This window comes from Sinohyriopsis cumingii, chromosome 16, assembly GCF_028554795.1.
Source record: "Sinohyriopsis cumingii isolate HCF-2022 chromosome 16, ASM2855479v2, whole genome shotgun sequence".
In the NCBI taxonomy this organism is placed as follows: domain Eukaryota; kingdom Metazoa; phylum Mollusca; class Bivalvia; order Unionida; family Unionidae; genus Sinohyriopsis; species Sinohyriopsis cumingii.
In genome coordinates, this window is record NC_142976.1 from 48,146,018 (window position 1) to 48,165,172 (window position 19,155).

The window sequence follows — 19,155 nt, forward strand, 5'->3', positions numbered from 1 at the left end:
AGAAGATATGTGTTGGTGTCTGAGTAATTTTTTAATACTATTTTACTTATCATTTAATACATCACATGATACAGTTCTTGCATTCTGATTGGCTAAAAACATCATATGTCACGTTTGGTTATGAGAAATAGTAAATCCATTACCGACTTATCCATTGAAAACTGCCCAGTAGCATTGTCTGGTTGGGTATGGTGTTCTTGCCCTCGGCTTGGGTACTATTCCAGCAAGACATCATAGGAGAACTGTTCCCAAGGCTAAAGGCAATAATAGAGTAGGAAAATGTGACTGTAATGTACAAGAAGAAGACAAAAGAATTGATTATGTGACATGATGAAATCCATAACATTTTATATGTTAATAGCTCTTGTTATTTTTTTTATATACAATACACTATGCTGGTTTCTTTAATTTTCAGTTTCGTTATTTAATGGTTAGATTCTGTCATTATTATTAGACCATAATGATGTCCAAATATCCCATAGTTCCTTGTGTAGTGCGAGTGAAATTAATGCTTGGGGTGTATTTACGTCATTGACATTTTCATGGAGTGTGTTTATGACATTGACATTTTCATGGTGTGTGTTTATGTCATTGACATTTTCATGGAATGTGTTTACGTCATTGACATTTTCATGGAGTGTGTTTATGACATTGACATTTTCATGGAATGTGTTTACGTCATTGACATTTTCATGGAGTGTGTTTATGACATTAACATTTTCATGGAGTGTGTTTATGACATTGACATTTTCATGAAATGTGTTTATGTCATTGACATTTTCATGGAGTGTGTTTATATTTTTGACATTTTCAGACAAAGAGATGAACAAAGAGAATTATGAAATTTGAACATTCTTATTTGAAAAGTTACAGTTGAGGAAACTTTTTGGATTTGTAGAATTTTATGTGTTTTGAATACCAGTCTAGAAAATAATACTCTCTGGAGTATTAGTTTATTATTTGTTAAAAGTTTTCAAAATAACAGTCTATTAATGAATATTTTTTGGGCATTAGTTTATTTGTCTTTAAAGCACTGTGAATACCAGTCTAGTAATGATTAATCTCATGGGTATTACTTTATTGTTGTTAAATATATTGAGAATGCCAGACCATGAATGAATAATCTCTTGGGTATTAATTTATTATGTGTTAAAATTGTTATGAATACCAGTCTAGAAATGAATAATCTCTTGGTTTGTTATTTATTCACCATATCAATGGAAGCATAGAGTAGTGTAACCCCTATCTTTCTTATAACATCACATCACATTTCAACAACACTTCAAGTCAGCCATGAATTTTGTTTCAAACATTTTGGAATTCTAACCAACATTTTGTAAATGAGGCTTTATATGTCAAGATCAAGTTGAATTTTCACTGGTTGCAGACATTTTCATATGTCAAGGGCCCTATGGTGTAGAACTCTGCACTTAAGATGACGCATTGTATTGACCTGGGTTATTCTTGTCATAGGGATACAGTGCATTCCCATATCCATCAACTTTTCAAAAGCAAAGTAAGGAGATTGTTTTTAAAAAATGGGAGTTTGGGATCTAAAATCGGGAGGTTTGTCATGGCATTTTTTAAAGCCCCATTTTAACACAATATTGAACTATCTTTCTGCGTGAAATTCTCAAAGGACATGCTGCTTCTTTCTGTGACATGCCTTATTTTCCCCCAGGATGTGCCCTCTCTTCATATTCTGGTTAGCTGTGGCCAAACGGCTCAGTAGTCATAAGTAAACAAGCAAGAAAGCCAGTGTGACTAATTAACACTTAATCGTTATCATTGCAATTATCTTGTGAAGAGGACTGGCCCTCCAACATAATTCAGAGAAACAATGTTCTGCAGTGTGTGCTATTCAACCACCAGCAATTGATTGGTAAATAAATGATGCCCAATTTTGTTGCAACTAACAGTGCCTAAATACACAGTCTAAAGCTACTCTACTTGTGACAACTATTTTTCCCATGTTTTGTATCAAACCTTATTTCCTTATTCACAACTCGAAAGGCATTTAACATTGTTTACTAAATAACATATTTATTTAGACATTTGTTATGAATTAGTTTCTTTGTTTACTAAATAACATTTATTTAGACATTTATTATGAATTAGTTTCTTTGTTTACTAAATAACATATTTATTTAGACATTTATCATGAATTAGTTTCTTTGTTTACTAAATAACATATTTATTTAGACATTTATTATGAATCAGTTTCTTGAGGGCATTTCTTCATTTAATTTAATGATGGTAATTAACATTTGCATATGGTACAGAAATGCCATATATTCACTCATGTTAAGTTTCTTCTGTAGCAGTGGAGATGCTACAGCAGTGATTATTTTGATTAATCTTGGGATAGAAACTAATTGCTTAAACCTTTATTATAATTGTGGTTTATGTTTTTGTTGTGGTTTATTTATTTTCTGATTTTAATATTGTTGTAGGGTTACAAAATTCATAAATTGATGTGAATAATGTTTAAAATTAACATTCTATATACTAAAGAAAAAAATTCTTTGTAGTGTGGTAATAATTATTTCATCATAACACTATTCATGGGTGATAAAATAGAACATGGCTTCCATGGATTGCATAAGTTGTATCTATTTATGTAGGACTTTTATAGGAGAAATGAAAATCGAAAGACATAATGTAATAATTGGGAGTTCTCTGCAAATATTAGAAGATATTATGAAACTGGAAGGTAGGCATGGAACGACCCAAAAATTAGGATTTTTTTCTTCTCCCAGCATGAGATTAGATAGATATGCATTCCCTTGGTCACTTAATTTGGGTAATCATGATGCATTGTTCAAGTGTCAGTAATACCTATTCATTTAAGAATGTCAGATTGGAATATGCAAGGAAACCAGTCTCATTTATATTTTCCCCTAAAGTATCTTGTAAAAGTATTCCATTTCATTTCTTTTATGCATTACATACCAGACGACCACTTCCTTACTTGGGTTTCAGCCATTGACATCCTGGTTGGATTAACCACTTGGTAATTACAATGTTTTTCATTCCTTCATTCCTTCATTCCTTGACAAGTCAGAGAGAACCATAATAGGAGGTTCCAATATTTGATAGAGAAAATCTGTACAATCACTACCATCATCCCCCCACCAAACCTCACTATTTCCAGTCTTTGATAGAGAAAATCTGTACAATCACTATCACCATCCCCCCAAAACCTCACTATTTCCAGTCTTTGATAGAGAAAATCTGTACAATCACTACCATCATCCCACCAAACTTCACTATTTCCAGTCTTTGATAGAGAAAATCTGTACAATCACTATCACCATCCCCCAAACCTCACTATTTCCAGTCTTTGATAGAGAAAATCTGTACAATCACTATCACCATCCCCCCAAAACCTCACTATTTCCAATCTTTGATAGAGAAAATCTGTACAATCACTATCACCATCCCATCAAAACCTCACTATTTCCAATCTTTGATAGAGAAAACTGTACAATCACTATCACCATCCCCCCAAAACCTCACTATTTCCAATCTTTGATAGAGAAAATCTGTACAATCACTATCACCATCCCCCCAAAACCTCACTATTTCCAGTCTTTGATAGAGAAAATTATCTGTACAATCACTATCACCATCTCACTGAAACATTAGTGTACAGTCATCTACACCATTCCACTGAAACCTCACTATGTATGATAAAGTATGGATAAATCCTGAGGGGTGTACTGGCTATACATTTATAATATAAATAAAGCTCAGAGTTAATATTTTTGTTTCCTTTGTTTAATGAAAGCTAATGACGTTTTACTTGGTTTCCTTTATTTAATTACAGTCAATAATGTTTTACTTTGTTTCCTTTACTTAATTAAAGCTAATGAAATTTTACTTGGTTTTCTTTATTTAATTGAAGTCAATAACATTTTACGTGGTTTCCATTGTTCGAGCTAATTTTCTTTAAAAGATTAACTGATTGATATAAAATCAGTCTTTGTTGCATATAACTTATTTATGAAGATAATACTTCCAAGTACCAGCACTTTGTCACAAAGTGCTCTGAAGTCAATCCATCAAAACTGATGAAAATGTCATTAACAAATTATGATTGCATTTGTGACATTTGTTAGATCCTCCTGATATAATCAGAAAGAATTTACTCCTGTCAGTTTATTCCACTGATACTCAGTTTCAACAAAGTAGTACATAAAACGGTGGTTCCCAGTCCCAACCCACCGGTTGCGACCCAAATCAGGGTTGGGAGAACAATCCGGAGGGTCACCTTGATTTTGCTTGAGAAAACTTGTCAAAATGTGGAAACATGGTCATGAGGTTCAGAAGAACTATTTATTAGGGTCACAGACAGAAAAGGTTGTGAACCAGTGATGTTAAGGAAGTCTTTTGCTGCATGTGTCGACACCACTTTAAAAAAATACAGATTAGAAGTCTTTTGCTGCGTGCGTTGACACCACTTTAAAAAAAATACAGATTAGGAAGTCTTTTGCTGCGTGTGTTGACACCACTTTAAAAAAGATACAGATTAGGAATTCTTTTTCTGTGTGTGTTGACACCACTTTAAAAAAGATACAGATTAGGGAGTCTTTTGCTGTGTGTGTTAACACCACTTTAAAAGAAATGCAGATTAGGAAGTCTTTTGCTGTGTGTGTCGACACCACTTTAAAAAAGATACAGATTAGGCAGTCTTTTGCTGTGTGTGTCGACACCACTTTAAAAAAGATACAGATTAGGGAGTCTTTTCCTGCATGTGTTGACACCACTTAAAAAGATACAGATTAGGGAGTCTTTTCCTGCGTGTGTTGACACCACTTTAAAAAAGAGACGTAAAGGAAGTCTTTTGCTGTGTGTGTTGACACCACTTTAAAAAAGATACAGATTAGGAAAACACAACCTCTTGCACTTTTAGTTGCATCAGAGATATTTATAGCACATGCTTCGATGAGGCAGGATGCAGATGACCAGTGTACAGCTAGTAATTAATGAGTTTAGGATAATTACTTAATGTTATGTGCAATATTGGTCATGCCTGTTTAACAAGATATCATCAAGCTGCGATGTAACAAACCAGTATGCCTTTTCATTTACTCATTTTTGAAGATGCTAATGCATGCAGTTATTTGAATTCCTGATATTGAATGTGAAGAAAATATCAGTTAAATAATGTCTGCAAGGATAGGAGTCACAATACACAATTCATGCAAATTATTTTCTGTTATCAGAATAGAATTGCCTAATATCTTTATGATAGGGATTATGATTGTTAATGTTTAAAAGTACATGTAATCTTAAACATTGCTGTTGAAGATGTTGATGTAAAGACAGGGTGCTTCAATGACAATGATGCTCAGATGAATGGTTGACTGTGGGCTAGTTTTGACTGAATCTGCACATATTATGAAGAAATATGCAAATAGTATAAGATAAAATAACCATAACATTGCTGTTGAAGATGTTGATGTAAAGACAGGGTGCTTCAATGACAATGATGCTCAGATGAATGATTGACTGTGGGCTAGTTTTGACTGAATCTGCACATATTATGAAGAAATATGCAAATAGTATAAGATAAAATAACCATAACATTGATGTTCATTTGTATCATATTACCTGCCGTTAGTGGAATCTTGCATGGTGCACATGTACTGCACTGTTTACAATCCTACTCAGCAACAGTAGTTATAGTTGGATATTGCATACTATGAGATGTACAAATGGGTATTGCATACTATGAGATGTACAAATGGGTATTGCATACTATGAGATGTACAAATGGGTATTGCATACTTTGAGATGTACAAATGGGTATTGCATACTATGAGATGTACAAATGGGTATTGCATACTATGATATGTACAAATGGGTATTGCATACTATGAGATGTACAAATAGGTATTGCATACTATGATATGTACAAATGGGTATTGCATACTATGAGATGTACAAATGGGTATTGCATACTATGAGATGTACAAATGGGTATTGCATACTATGAGATGTACAAATGGGTATTGCATACTATGAGATGTACAGATTGAAGTAGATTACAAGCTGAATTTCAGTCCTTGATGGAAAATATGTAATTTTTTTTCTGATACATTAGAAAATATGGTAATATTTGATTAAAAAATAGGAGCAACTTTCTGATGTACACATTGTCTTGGGTGGTATTGACTGAAATCTTTGAAATTTAAAGCACTTTTTTTCTTTTTCTCTGTCACCTGGATCAGGCTCTCTTAAATCCTATACTTGCTGGATATTTACTAGTATGTAACTAATTCTTGCTCAAAAAAGAGAAGAAAAAGACGTGCAGAAATCTTCATCAAATCATAGTGATACAATTTTGATTTGCTTCTACCACCTGATGAGATCTGTGGAGGGGTCGAAACATTTTTTCTCAATAATAATAATAAGAGTAATATTTTATTTATAGAAGGTGACTCATTCTCCCTTGAGGCCCTCTTAAGAATATTTGATTTTCATTTCTGCATTAATAAGTAAAGTTTCCATGACCTAATATTCATCAGAGTCATAGGTACACTTCACTGGGCAAGGACAATTCCTTATTCATTGTCAATGCAAGTGGTAAGACGTCATGGTCACTGGAGCAGACATTGTAATTTTCTTGGATTCCACTCAAAATGTCAAGTTTCTTTGATCCAGTTTTCCTCAAACTTCATAACTGGTCTACATTTGGGCAGAGGCATCGTTGTATTGACTTTGAAACCCATACGTCAGGGTCAAGGTCAGTAGGCTTAAATTGTCATTTTTCGCTCCACATGCTGCATTGATTTTCACCAGTTTCATGTATTCAGTTTTGATCAACTTCATGATTACATTACCATTGAAGATGTGCAGCTTCTAGCTGAGTGTGTGATTAGCAGATAAAAAGTCAAGATTACAGGACATGAAATTGCAAAATTATGTTAAGTTTATATTTAAAATATCCTTGGTTTGCTTGGGGTGGAGTAGGTTGGGGATCAGCTATTCTTTGGATGGCTGTTTTTGTAATAGTATTGAAAGTTGTTTGTAAAAACTGTTAGTGTCGAAAGGTTATTGTTCATGTGAAAACTTAGTTATTTTTCCTTAGTGTTAGAAATCATCATTGTAATGGATTTCTACAAGTGTTCCAACATTAATTCAAGTTATTTCCCTTTTTATAACAAGAGCTTTATTCTCAGAGTTATTCCCCTTAAAAAGGCAAACAGAGTACAAATTTGAAGAAAACCACAACAGTGGATTTGATGATTATAAATACACACAATGGGGAATCAGACAGACAAGGTGTGAGATATAAATGAGATCTTTTAAGTATTTTAAGTGACTTCTCCAGTTCTTTTATCAAATTTCATGTACTTTTTCATTGCCTTTAGTTTTGTTATGCCCAGTGAGATCATAGAAGTCATAAATATTTGTTTTTGTACTAAACATTCTATATACAGGCATTGATTTTATAATTGAGTGTTTTTAAATTTTTGTTTAAATGAAGTCTAAAATAAAAAATATTGTAATGTCTGAGAACGAATGAATACATGGAGATATTGTCTTTAAGAAACCTAGTCAACATATAGTTGACGTGTACAGAGAAGCTATTCTATGCATATCTTTAATACCAGTATGTAAATCTGAGACTGGCAGTTTTCAACGTAACACACATTAAACTGAAATTGATACAAGGTTTAGATCTTTCAAATCTTATTAAAATAATGCATACCCATTTCCTTTGTTGAGATTTAAATTTAAATTAAGTTTTGACCGATTTATGGTACTTCATGTCTTCCTGTTTGCAGATCTTTTCATAAATCATAATGAAATATTCTCCATTATTTATGAGTGAGTTAGTACCTTTTTTGTCAATGACTTGATGGTTCTGCTTACATGTGCTTTGTGTTGTGGAAATCAAAGGACCTTATAGGTGAAAACAATGCTAGGAAACCATCAGGATCTTTTGAACTAGCTAAATATACTACATGTACTGTATGTTCCATTTGATTAATGATATTTGAAGTATGAGTTCCTTAGAGCATGTGTGAATTCATCTTGGCAACAGTTCAAGGCTTTAGTCTTAAAATCTTTAACTACCTTACATATATTAAGATTAATTCATCCTAGAGTCCACTTTATATCCCTCTATCATTCCTTTGGTCCAACTCTCAAGGTAATTAACACTGTTTTCTTGTTGGTGATTTGATATTAAATTAGAATTTTTGCACATGTTCTGCTTGGTATATGTTTTCAATATTTCTTTGTATCATTTAATGATATTTATATATGTTAATATATTTGCTTCCATGTCCTATATGATTACTGCTTTCTCTTTGACAAAAGCTTCAGCTAAACGGAGCAGTAAGGTACGTTAAGCAAAATGACATGAAGAAGGGCAGAAATATCTTGATTGGGCCATAATGAGTAAGACAAAAAAAGGTTTGATGCAATACCTATATAACTCCATATAATATAATAGTTATTAATGTTCCAATACTCATGTCTGTAAGCAAATTCAAACATATTGTACTTTGGATGCAGCTTTAGTTCAGTTATGTGTGATGCACTTAAATTTAATATTTAATGAACGTGTAGATATTTTAGAGTCCTCCTGAATGTCGTGTAATATTTTTGTATATGATTTTTCCCCAAATTGATTATTGAACTAGAAATACTTATTTTTTCATGTATGAAATATTTCAGTTTATTCAGTATATATACGTTATGCAGTGACTTCATATCAGTATTTATGTGTTGTGCAGTGAATTCCCATCAGTATTCATTTGTTATGCAGTGAATTCCCATCAGTATTTTGTATTATGCAGTGAATTCCCATCAGTGCTTATGTGTTATGCAGCCAATTCCCATCAGTATTTATGTGTTATGCAGTGAATTCCCATCAGTGCTTATGTGTTATGCAGTGACTTCCCATCAGAATTTATTGTTATGCAGTGACTTCCCATCAGTATTTTGTGTTATACAGTGAATTCCCATCAGTATTTTGTGTTATGCAGTGACTTCCCATCAGTATTTTGTGTTATTATATGCTCATTTTTTTCCCCGTTAACTTTACATGGACAGAATCGTTCAGTATTCCCCGATACTGAACGCGCGCGATAATACACATATAGCATTCACGTGAATAAAAGAACTACTTTCTTTTGGTAAATAAACAATGGACTCAGACGCCAGCACTTTTGATTTGTAAACAAACCATGTACACTCACAAAAGAGGCTCTTTAAATTGTGGTTGTTAATTTGTTTCTGAATGAACTTAAACATGTTTCGTGGACTGCAAAAAAACCCAGCTGTCTTGACATTTTGCGTTGATACAATGTTACCGATTTAGGCTAGCTACCTTGTATAAATGACGGATTAGGTTCTTACAAATAACAATGCATATACTGTTTTCTTTAGCTGGTGATAAGAATGGCAAAATAAAATATACTTACAGTTTTACACCCTGAATTTCCTCAAAATGTTTTTTCTTAATTCTGCAAATCCGAATTACATGAGCCATGTCATAGGTTTTCAATCTGGATTACACATTTCGAAAGTGTGCTATAATTTCGATGATAAGTACAATTGCATGCTCCTTACTGCACTCAAAATGAAATACACATTAAATTCCATAGCGTCTTTTTGAAAATTGCAATTGAAAGACTTCATATTTTCCCTACGTTATGATTTCAAACATTCAGTGACAGAAACAGAAACACATTTGCAGACGTAAACACGCTTCTCCCATGCCACTTCAATCCGATGTATTTCATGTATAATTTGCACAGATGAATCCAGTCCAAAATCACAAACTTTCGTCGAATCGAAACAAAACACCAAAATATATTCACTCCAGATCAAATGGAAAAGTCGTTGCAATGCCCAGTCATTTACAATATGACTGCAAATTTCAATTTTAACTAGACACGCCATTTTCTTTTCGAAAGTTATGTCGACTGCGTGACTAAGTTCAAATTTATCTGGGCGGAGCTATGTGCGCATTAATAATGATGTCATTTTGTAATGTCAAATCTGCGCTTGTGTATTTAGTTTGGAATACAGCATTCATTCATTTACGTTGTTTCTTGTAGTGTATTTTGTTTATATAATTAAACCTTAGGTTGAATAAAAAAATGAGCATATAATAAAAAGGTTACTGCATTTGTATGGGAAAATAGGAACTTGTTTTGTCGGAAGGATATACTGCACTCACATGTTTGTGCAGTATTCATTCCGAAAGCTCGTTCCTATTTTCCCATACAAATGCAGTAACCTATAATTATGCAGTGACTTCCCATCAGTATTTTGTGTTATGCAGTGAATTCCCATCAGTATTTATGTGTTATGCAGTGACTTCCCATCAGTATTTTGTGTTATGCAGTGAATTTCCATCAGTGTGTATGTGTTATGCAGCAACTTCCATCAGAATTTATTTGTTAGGCAGAGAATTAACATCAATATTTATGTGTTATGCAGTGAGTTCCCGTCATTTTTATGTTATGCAGCCAATACCCAAAATTATCTGTGTTATGCAGTGACTTCTGATAAAAATGTATGTGTTATACAGCAAATTTTTATCAGTATTTATGTGGTATGCAGTGACTTCCCATCAGTATTTATGTGTTATGCAGCCAATTCCCATCAGTATTTGTGTTATGCAGTGACTTCAGATAAAAATGTATATATTATGCAGTGAATTCCCCTCTTGCATAAGAACTGGGAAAGTTAGTCTCATTAAAGTTACAATACTTTCCCCATGATGGCCAAATATTCATTCAAGCAAGACCATAGCACTTTATTAAGGTATGGATCAATTAAGTCATTGGCTCTGTGTTTGTTTATGCATTTCATTTACAAATACAGGTAGTAAATATAGAAAGCCTTATGGCTTAATACATTGTTAATCTCTATTCATTAGAGGTCTGACTGTAATGTCTGAATAGAGGTATCACTGAGATATACATTTTTTTAAACAGAAAACTTATTTACTATATATTCTTTTTGCATGAAAATAAAGATATCTATGTTACAGTAGAGATATCATTATATATATATATATATATATATATATATATATATATATATATATATATATCCTCCTACAGCTTTCTCTTGACATGCCTCGTTTAGTGCCTCCATCATGTCTGTGCATACATTTACTGGGATAAAATTTCTGCTGTAAACTTTGTTGATGGAATTGATTTATCACACATTATTTTCATTGTTTGTTTCTGGCCCAGAATTGAATCAAAATAGTTTGATTCTCTGTGAGAAGGGATGACAATCCCTTTATAGCTTTTGTTGTTCAACTTTACTGGGCTGATGTCAGCAAAAAGCAGAAATGTAATTTACCCATTTTTTAAACTGTTTTGAATTATTTTTTCTTCTTTGTTATATTGTTATCTCTTTGTGGATTCTATAAATGAAACGGATATGTATCAAAAATTTCTCATGTTTTGTGTTTAGTGTTTGTTTTATATATGTAAGTTCCTTACCATTACCAAGAGCTTGTTTGTTCAAAATGTTGGGAAACTGTTTTGTATTTGTGCTGTTATCAACTATTCTCTCTGTCTTTATATATGTGTGTGTGTGTGTGTCTGCATTTTCATAGATATCTATATCTAAAATATAGATATTCTATTCAACAAAAGATATCTGAATTTATTTTAAAAAAACAAAGAGACCTAAATTCCTGAAGCAGATATCTTAATTTTAAACAGATATATCCATATTTAAATTTGAGAGACACCTCACTTAAGATAAAAATTGTCTGTATTTAAATTTTAGAGACATATCTCTTAAAGTATAAATAATGTCTGTATTTAAATCTGAGATATCTCTTTTAAGATAAAAAAAATAGCGTCTCTATTACAAGAACAAAACCCAAATGGCTTTTCAGAGATCAAAATGGATGCATCATAGGCAAACTAAATCAGATCAAATGGCTTTCCAGAGATCAAAATGGATGCATTATAGGCAAACTAAATCAAATCTAATGGCTTTCCAGAGATCAAAATGGGTGCATCATAGGCAGACTAAATCAAATCTAATGGGTTGCTACAGATCATTAGGGTGCATATTGGGCAAACTGAGTCAGATCACAAGGATGCTCAAATAAGAATTGCATGCTCCCCAAAATTGTAATGCTTGTTTGATGAAAGACATTGGATCCATGTGAGCCATGTATACATATACTGTATATTGATCAATGAATCTCTACAAGGTAACACATATTTACAAGTCCCAAAACTTGCAAAATTTCCTTTCTCTTTTGTAAATACTGGTGGGCATTCTTTCTTTTTGAGCTTATTATGTTCTTTTATCTTTCGTATGTTGCATATGCCTTTGAGAATGTGGCTGTTAGGACCTAAAATAAAATAGGCTAGATTAACACTAGTTCTACACAGTTTGTTTTATGTATTTAGTTGTTCTCTGACAAATATATATATATATATATATATATATATATATATATATATATATATATATATATATATATACAAATCATATGGTAAATAACAGACCTTTCAAGTGCACTGGATCCAGAAAGGGATCACGTGTGTCAGTGATTGATTACTATAAATGCAATAAACTGACAACAAACAGTGCAAAACTAGTATCTAACCAGCCTGAGTGCTTTCGACTCTTAATGAGTCTTTTTCATAGGCAAATACAAAACAAACAAGACAAACAAATAAAACAAAAACTATTTTGTTTGCAAAATTTGACATGGCTGTTTCTACAGGAATTAAACCTTTAAATTTATTATGTTTCAACTAGTTTATTTCAACTTGTGCAGATGCTAGAAAATATTTTTATTGACTTTGAAATCGATGAGCCATAATGACAGCTGTACATAAGCCCAGTCGCAGAACACTTCTCCTCCCCTGGCCACACTTTCAGTGGTATAACACTTATTGCAATTGCTCACAACCCCAAATGGAGTTCCGAAACCAGGAAAGAAAAGAAATCTTACTGGATACTGCCTTAGAACATTGAAACCAAGAGGTTTTAACCAGGAAGACTAGAAAAAAAAGCCATGCACAAATAAAATTATCTTTTGCAGCCGACACATTTTCTTTTAAATAATTCTCGAAATTAGCTTAATAACCTATAATTACTATTTTAACCATGAAAAATCTGGGATATAATTTGCGCTTACATAGATTTACATAAAACAACAGATGTCAGTATGGCTCATCAGCTTCTAGGTCAATTAAATATTTTCCAGCATCCAGTTCAAATAAACTAGTTGAAAAGATAATAAATTTAAAGGTTTAATTCCTATAGCCATGTAAAGTTATGCAAACACAATGGATTTTGTGTTTTATTTGTTTGTCTTGTCTACGTTTTGCATTTACCTTTTCAAAAAGACTGATTAAGAGTCGAAAGCCCTCATGCAAGTCAGATAATAGTTTTGCACTGTTCGTTGTCAGTTTATTGCATATATACATATACACACACACACACACACACACACACATATATATATGTGAGGCAAAATTATTTTCGATTTCATATGAAGATGAAGATTTTTATTTTATTTTAATACATGTCATGTACCATATTTTGGTATATGTAACATGCACTGTTAGATAATGTGCAACCCAAATTTCAACAGCGTATAAGTTTAATTGTGCCATATAATGTGCATGTAATATATTACATTTTAAAATGGTGATAATTACGCTCAGTTTTCTTAATGTGACAATAGTCAGCCATTTCAGATAATGTACTGATCATCATTTGCTACTCAAAATTTTAATTGTTAATAATAAACCAATGTTTGACTGTTGATCTGGTTGATCAGCAATATATCCTTGTATGTCGTTCTTATTCACTCTGTAACAAAAGATTCACCTACAATGAACTCCCATCCTAATTGCTCATTTACCAGGTGCTTATGCAATAGGCAGTTAATATTTAAATATTCACAATTTTTTTAACCATATGTATTCTAATTAGTTTAAATACAAAGAATGATCTTTTAGAATACTGGGGGGTGGGTGGGTCTGCAAGTAAAATAATATTTCCATTCCCATAAAAAAAAAATTACCTTTTGTCAGCAAGTGCAAGTACACTTCTTTTAGTTAGGTGGCATTTGATCTGATTTTTGCACTTTCCAAGTGGAGTTATTACTTTAAATTTAGTGACCTGATGCTTCTGTCAGTGAGTACAAAGCATCATCAGCTAAGAAACTTAAGCAACTAAACACCTGGCATTCCAAAACAGAAAGTTTGAAAATACCATATATGCTTGCTTATAAATTGAGTTAAACTGCAAACAACATTCCTAATCTGCCATGGCATAATGTGCCTGCAAATCTGGGTCTATTTGTTCTACTGATTACTTCTAACAAACTGCATATACCCAGATCAACCAGCACATTATGTTTATGGCAGTTCTGGGTCTGTACAGTTTGCAGTTGGATTTGTCTTACAAGTGAGTGTATATGTTACATAGCAAACAGCACATGTCCAATAAATAAGATAAATATGTTCATTAGTAAACATTGTTAATTACCTTAAGAGTTGGACCTAAAGAATATGTGTGGGATTTAATGGAGGCTATATCGAGAAGACGAAATCATCTTGGTTGTTGTTGTTGTTGTAGGGTTTAATGCCATTTTTCAGCACATGATAGGCTATACATGGCAGCCAATATTAATGGTGGAGGAAGAACCCGGGAAATCCCCGGAAAGAACCACTGACCCTCGAGAAGCTACTGGCAAGCTTTCTCACATGCCCACATTGGCCGAATCCAGGACTCAAACCCACGCAGACAGAGGTGAGATGGAATTCATCTTGGTACATGTGCAGTATTTAGAGAGCATAAGATCGTAAATGTGAAATGTTGTCAAGATGATTTCGTACACATTTTAGGTATTGATACTCATATGGAATATGTTATAATTAAAGTTATACAGATAATATAGCTGTTTAGTACTATTTTACAAATGGGTGTCATTTTTAATATGGTTATACATACTTTTAAATTGTAATTATTCTCATGAATCCATATTCCTTTGGAAGGTCATTAAATACTCATTCTGAGAAACAGATGCAATAAAAATAAACGTTAAAGTACGTTGACATTTTTGGACAAGTTCAAAAAAACTAAATGTATGAACCAGTACAAACTAATTGTTGTTGTTGTTGTAGGGTTTAATGCCATTTTTCAGCACACGATAGGCTATACATGGCGGCTAGTATTAATGGTGGAGGAAGAACCCTGGAAAACCCCGGAAAGAACCACTGACCCATGAGAAGCTACTGGCAAGCTTTCTCACATACCCACATTAGCCGAAAGTACAAACTGAATTGAATGCACTGTGATGTCACAGTGATAGCTGTGAGCACTGAAACAAATTTCTTTCACTGCATTGTGGTACTTTTCACAGGTTTAATGTAAATGTGCTATAGAGTAGAACAACAAGTTACCAGTCATATGTACATATATTTCCAGTTATGTCACAGAGCAAAAGGCTGCACAGTGATGTGAAATGAAATGATTTTATTAACATAAACAATTAAAGAACAAGAATACTGAGGTTTGTAAACATTATTTAATCCCTTAATGAAGGCTAGTAGACAATTTAATTATAATGTGATGAATTTAATATTTAAAAGCTAATGTAAGTGATGTGTTGGCAGCTTTAGTGCCTTGATCCTTTCATCAGATCACCTTGGAACAATTCTCTTTATTTGGTCTTTAAAATGCACATCCCCTGCTGAAAATATGAACTTGGGTAAAATAAATGCAAGTTATATGGATCAAAATAGGGTAGTTTTTCTTTTATATTTTGTTAACAGAAAGCAAGACATCACTCTTCCATTTGCAGTTTTTTTATGAAGAAGATAGAACATCATAGGGCTGTTCTCTGTCCAGACATAGTGCCTTACATAATCCCTGTATATTGCCAGGTATAATGCTCTACATAATCCCTGTATATTGCCAGGTATAATGCTCTACATAATCCCTGTATATTGCCAGGTATAATGTTCTACATAATCCCAGTATATTGCCAGGTATAGTGCTCTACATAATCCCTGTATATTGCCAGGTATAATGCTCTACATAATCCCTGTATATTGCCAGGTATAATGCTCTACAGAATCCCTGTATATGGCCAGGTATAATGCTCTACATAATCCCTGTATATCACCAGGCATAATGCTCTACAGAATCCCTGTATATGGCCAGGTATAGTGCTCTACATAATCTCTGTATATTGCCAGGTATAATGTTCTACATAATCCCTGTATATGGCCAGGTATAATGCTCTAGATAATCCCTGAACATGGCCAAATATAATACCCTACAGAATCCATGTATATGACCAGGCATAATGCCCTACAGATTCCCTGTATGTGGCCAGGCATATTCCTCTACAGAATCCCTGTGTATGGCCAGGCATAGTGCCCTACAGAATCCCTGTATATGGCCAGACATAGTGCTTTACAGAATCCCTGTATATGCCCCAATATAGTGCTGTACAGAAAACCTGTATATATCTCAAAAATATAGTGCTGTACAGAATCCTTGTATATGGTCAGACAGTGTTCTACATAATTCTTGTATATGGTTAAGGCATAGTGTTTTCAGAATCCCTGTATATGGCCAAAAAGTGCTGTACAGAATCCCTGTATATCGCCTGACATAGTGCATTACAGAATCCCTTATATGGCCAGACACAGTGCTCTACGGAATCCTTGTATATGGCCAGACATAATATTCTATAGAATTCATCTATGTGGCCAGACACAGTGCTTTACAAAATCCTTGTATATGGCCAGGCATAATATTCTATTGAATTCATCTATATAGCTAGACACAATGCTTTACAAAATCCCTTATATGGCCTGACATAGTGCTTAACAGAATCCCTGTATATGGCCAGACACAGTGCTTTACAAAATCCTTGTATATGGCCAGGCATAATATTCTATTAAATTCATCTATATAGCTAGACACAATGCTTTACAAATCCCTTATATGGCCTGACATAGTGCTCTACAGAATCCCTGTATGTGGCCAGACACAGTGCTTTACAAAATCCTTGTATATGGCCAGGCATAATATTCTGTTGAATTCATCTATATAGCTAGACACAATGCTTTACAAATCCCTTATATGGCCTGACATAGTGCTTTACAGAATCCCTATACATGGCGAGGCATAGTGCTTTACAGACTTCCTGTATTTGGCCAGACATAGTGCTCAACAGAACCCCTGTATATGGCCTTACATAGTGCTTTACAGAATCCCTTATATGGCCAGGAATAGTGCTTTACAGAATCAGTTATATAGCCTGACATAGTACTTTACAGAATCCCTTATATGGCCAGGAATAGTGTTTAACAGAATCCCTTATATTGCCTGACGTAGTGCTTAACAGAATCCCTTATGAAGCCTGACAGTGCTTTACAGAATCCCTGTATTTGGCCAGACATAGTGCTCTATAGAATCCGTGTATATTGCCAGATATAGTGCTCTATAGAATTCCTGTATATGGCCAGATATAGTGCTCTATAGAATTCCTGTATATGGCCAGATATAGTGCTCTATAGAATTCCTGTATATGGCCAGATATAGTGCTCTATAGAATTCCTGTATATGGCCAGATATATTGCTCTATAGAATTCCTGTATATGGCCAGATATAGTGCTCTATAGAATTCCTGTATATGGCCAGATATAGTGCTCTATAGAATTCCTGTATATGGCCAGATATAGTGCTCTATAGAATTCCTGTATATGGCCAGATATAGTGCTCTATAGAATTCCTGTATATGGCCAGATATATTGCTCTATAGAATTCCTGTATATGGCCAGATATAGTGCTCTTGAGCATCCCTGTTTATAAATCATTCATCTTTATTCCTTGGCAGGATATATTTTGATACACATTGTCTGTGTGTCTATACATTCTATCAGCTCATCCATGAGTCAGTATTTATTTTAACCAAATTTCTTAATCTGCTGTTAGAAATTATAAAAATGCTGAGCTTATGTTATGCTTAAGTAAATCATTTGCAAGAGTGTACTTATATTTTCCTTACTACCCTCAGTCCATGGAAGGGGTCAGTGGTCAGAGGTAAACAAATTTCAGTTATAATGACAATTTTAAATTATACCAACATAAATCATTTATCATCAGTAGCCTGTTCACCATATCTGCTCCCTTATAAGTTGAGTCCGACTGCAAGCAACCAAGACCATGACCTGCTGTTGCATAATGTGAAGGCAGATCAGGATCTGTTTGCTTGTTCTACTAATTACTCCTAACAAACTAGATCTGCTGTCACTTTGTGCAATGGCAGATCTGGGTCTTTGCAGTGTGCAATTAGGCTTATAAGTGAGTATATACAGTATTGCATTTAAATAGATACATTATATTTGATTCAGTTGTAAGTACCCATTAATTTCCTTAAATTCTGTTGCTTTTTTTTCAGAGTCTTTGTTATAATTCTGGTGGTAATTAGTGTAATCTGGATTCCAGTCGTACGGATTTCTCAGGGGAGTGAACTCTTTGTGTACATACAGGAAGTATCTAGCTTCATGCAGCCTCCCATCTGCTGTATTTTTGTCCTTGGAATTTTCTGGTCCAGATTAAATGAAATGGTAAGCTTTCTTTTTTTTAATCTTATATTGTTAGCCTGTATTTGCTTTGTCATGTCATGTTATAAAAGTCATATTCTACACTGTCATGATCATAGCTCCCATTTGTCCAGTATTTTGGAACTGAGTACAGGTGTATGTTTTTCTTGCTAAAAATTAGTTTTTGATAAAAAAAATGAAATAAAAAATTTCCTTGCAATTTTCCCATTGGAATGGGTATCCGGTTCCATTCAGAGAGTAAGTGTATCACATCTATATAGGAATATAGAATTCTAAAGTATGATTGGTTCATTTGAAATTGAGTCTACAGTGCCAATTCTTTAACCACCATATTGGATTGCGCAATGTGGTTGCTGCTATCACTGTATCTCATCTTGATAATATTTTACTTCTAGTCGTGACTGCTCCAGTGATATAGTGGTTAGAGCATACGTCTCCGACGCAGGCTCTTATAAATAGTCTTTGTCTGAGTGTGTTGCACTCTTGCAACGTCTGAAAATGCACCCAAATGGAACAGAGTGCCCTTTCAGAAGGTGCAGAAGTG

General features: G+C 33.6%; 1 protein-coding gene across 2 annotated transcripts in view; it reads left to right on the forward strand.

Annotated features, from left to right (window-relative positions):
• The window catches only part of LOC149780367 (sodium/glucose cotransporter 4-like), a 92,274-nt gene that overhangs the window by 49,965 nt on the left and 23,154 nt on the right, over window positions 1-19,155 (forward strand). For both annotated transcript variants that reach the window (XM_089937266.1, XM_089937267.1), the window contains one exon: window positions 18,446-18,614. In XM_089937266.1, the coding sequence (XP_089793392.1) occupies window positions 18,446-18,614 (169 nt within the window). The remainder of the gene's footprint in view (window positions 1-18,445; window positions 18,615-19,155) is intronic.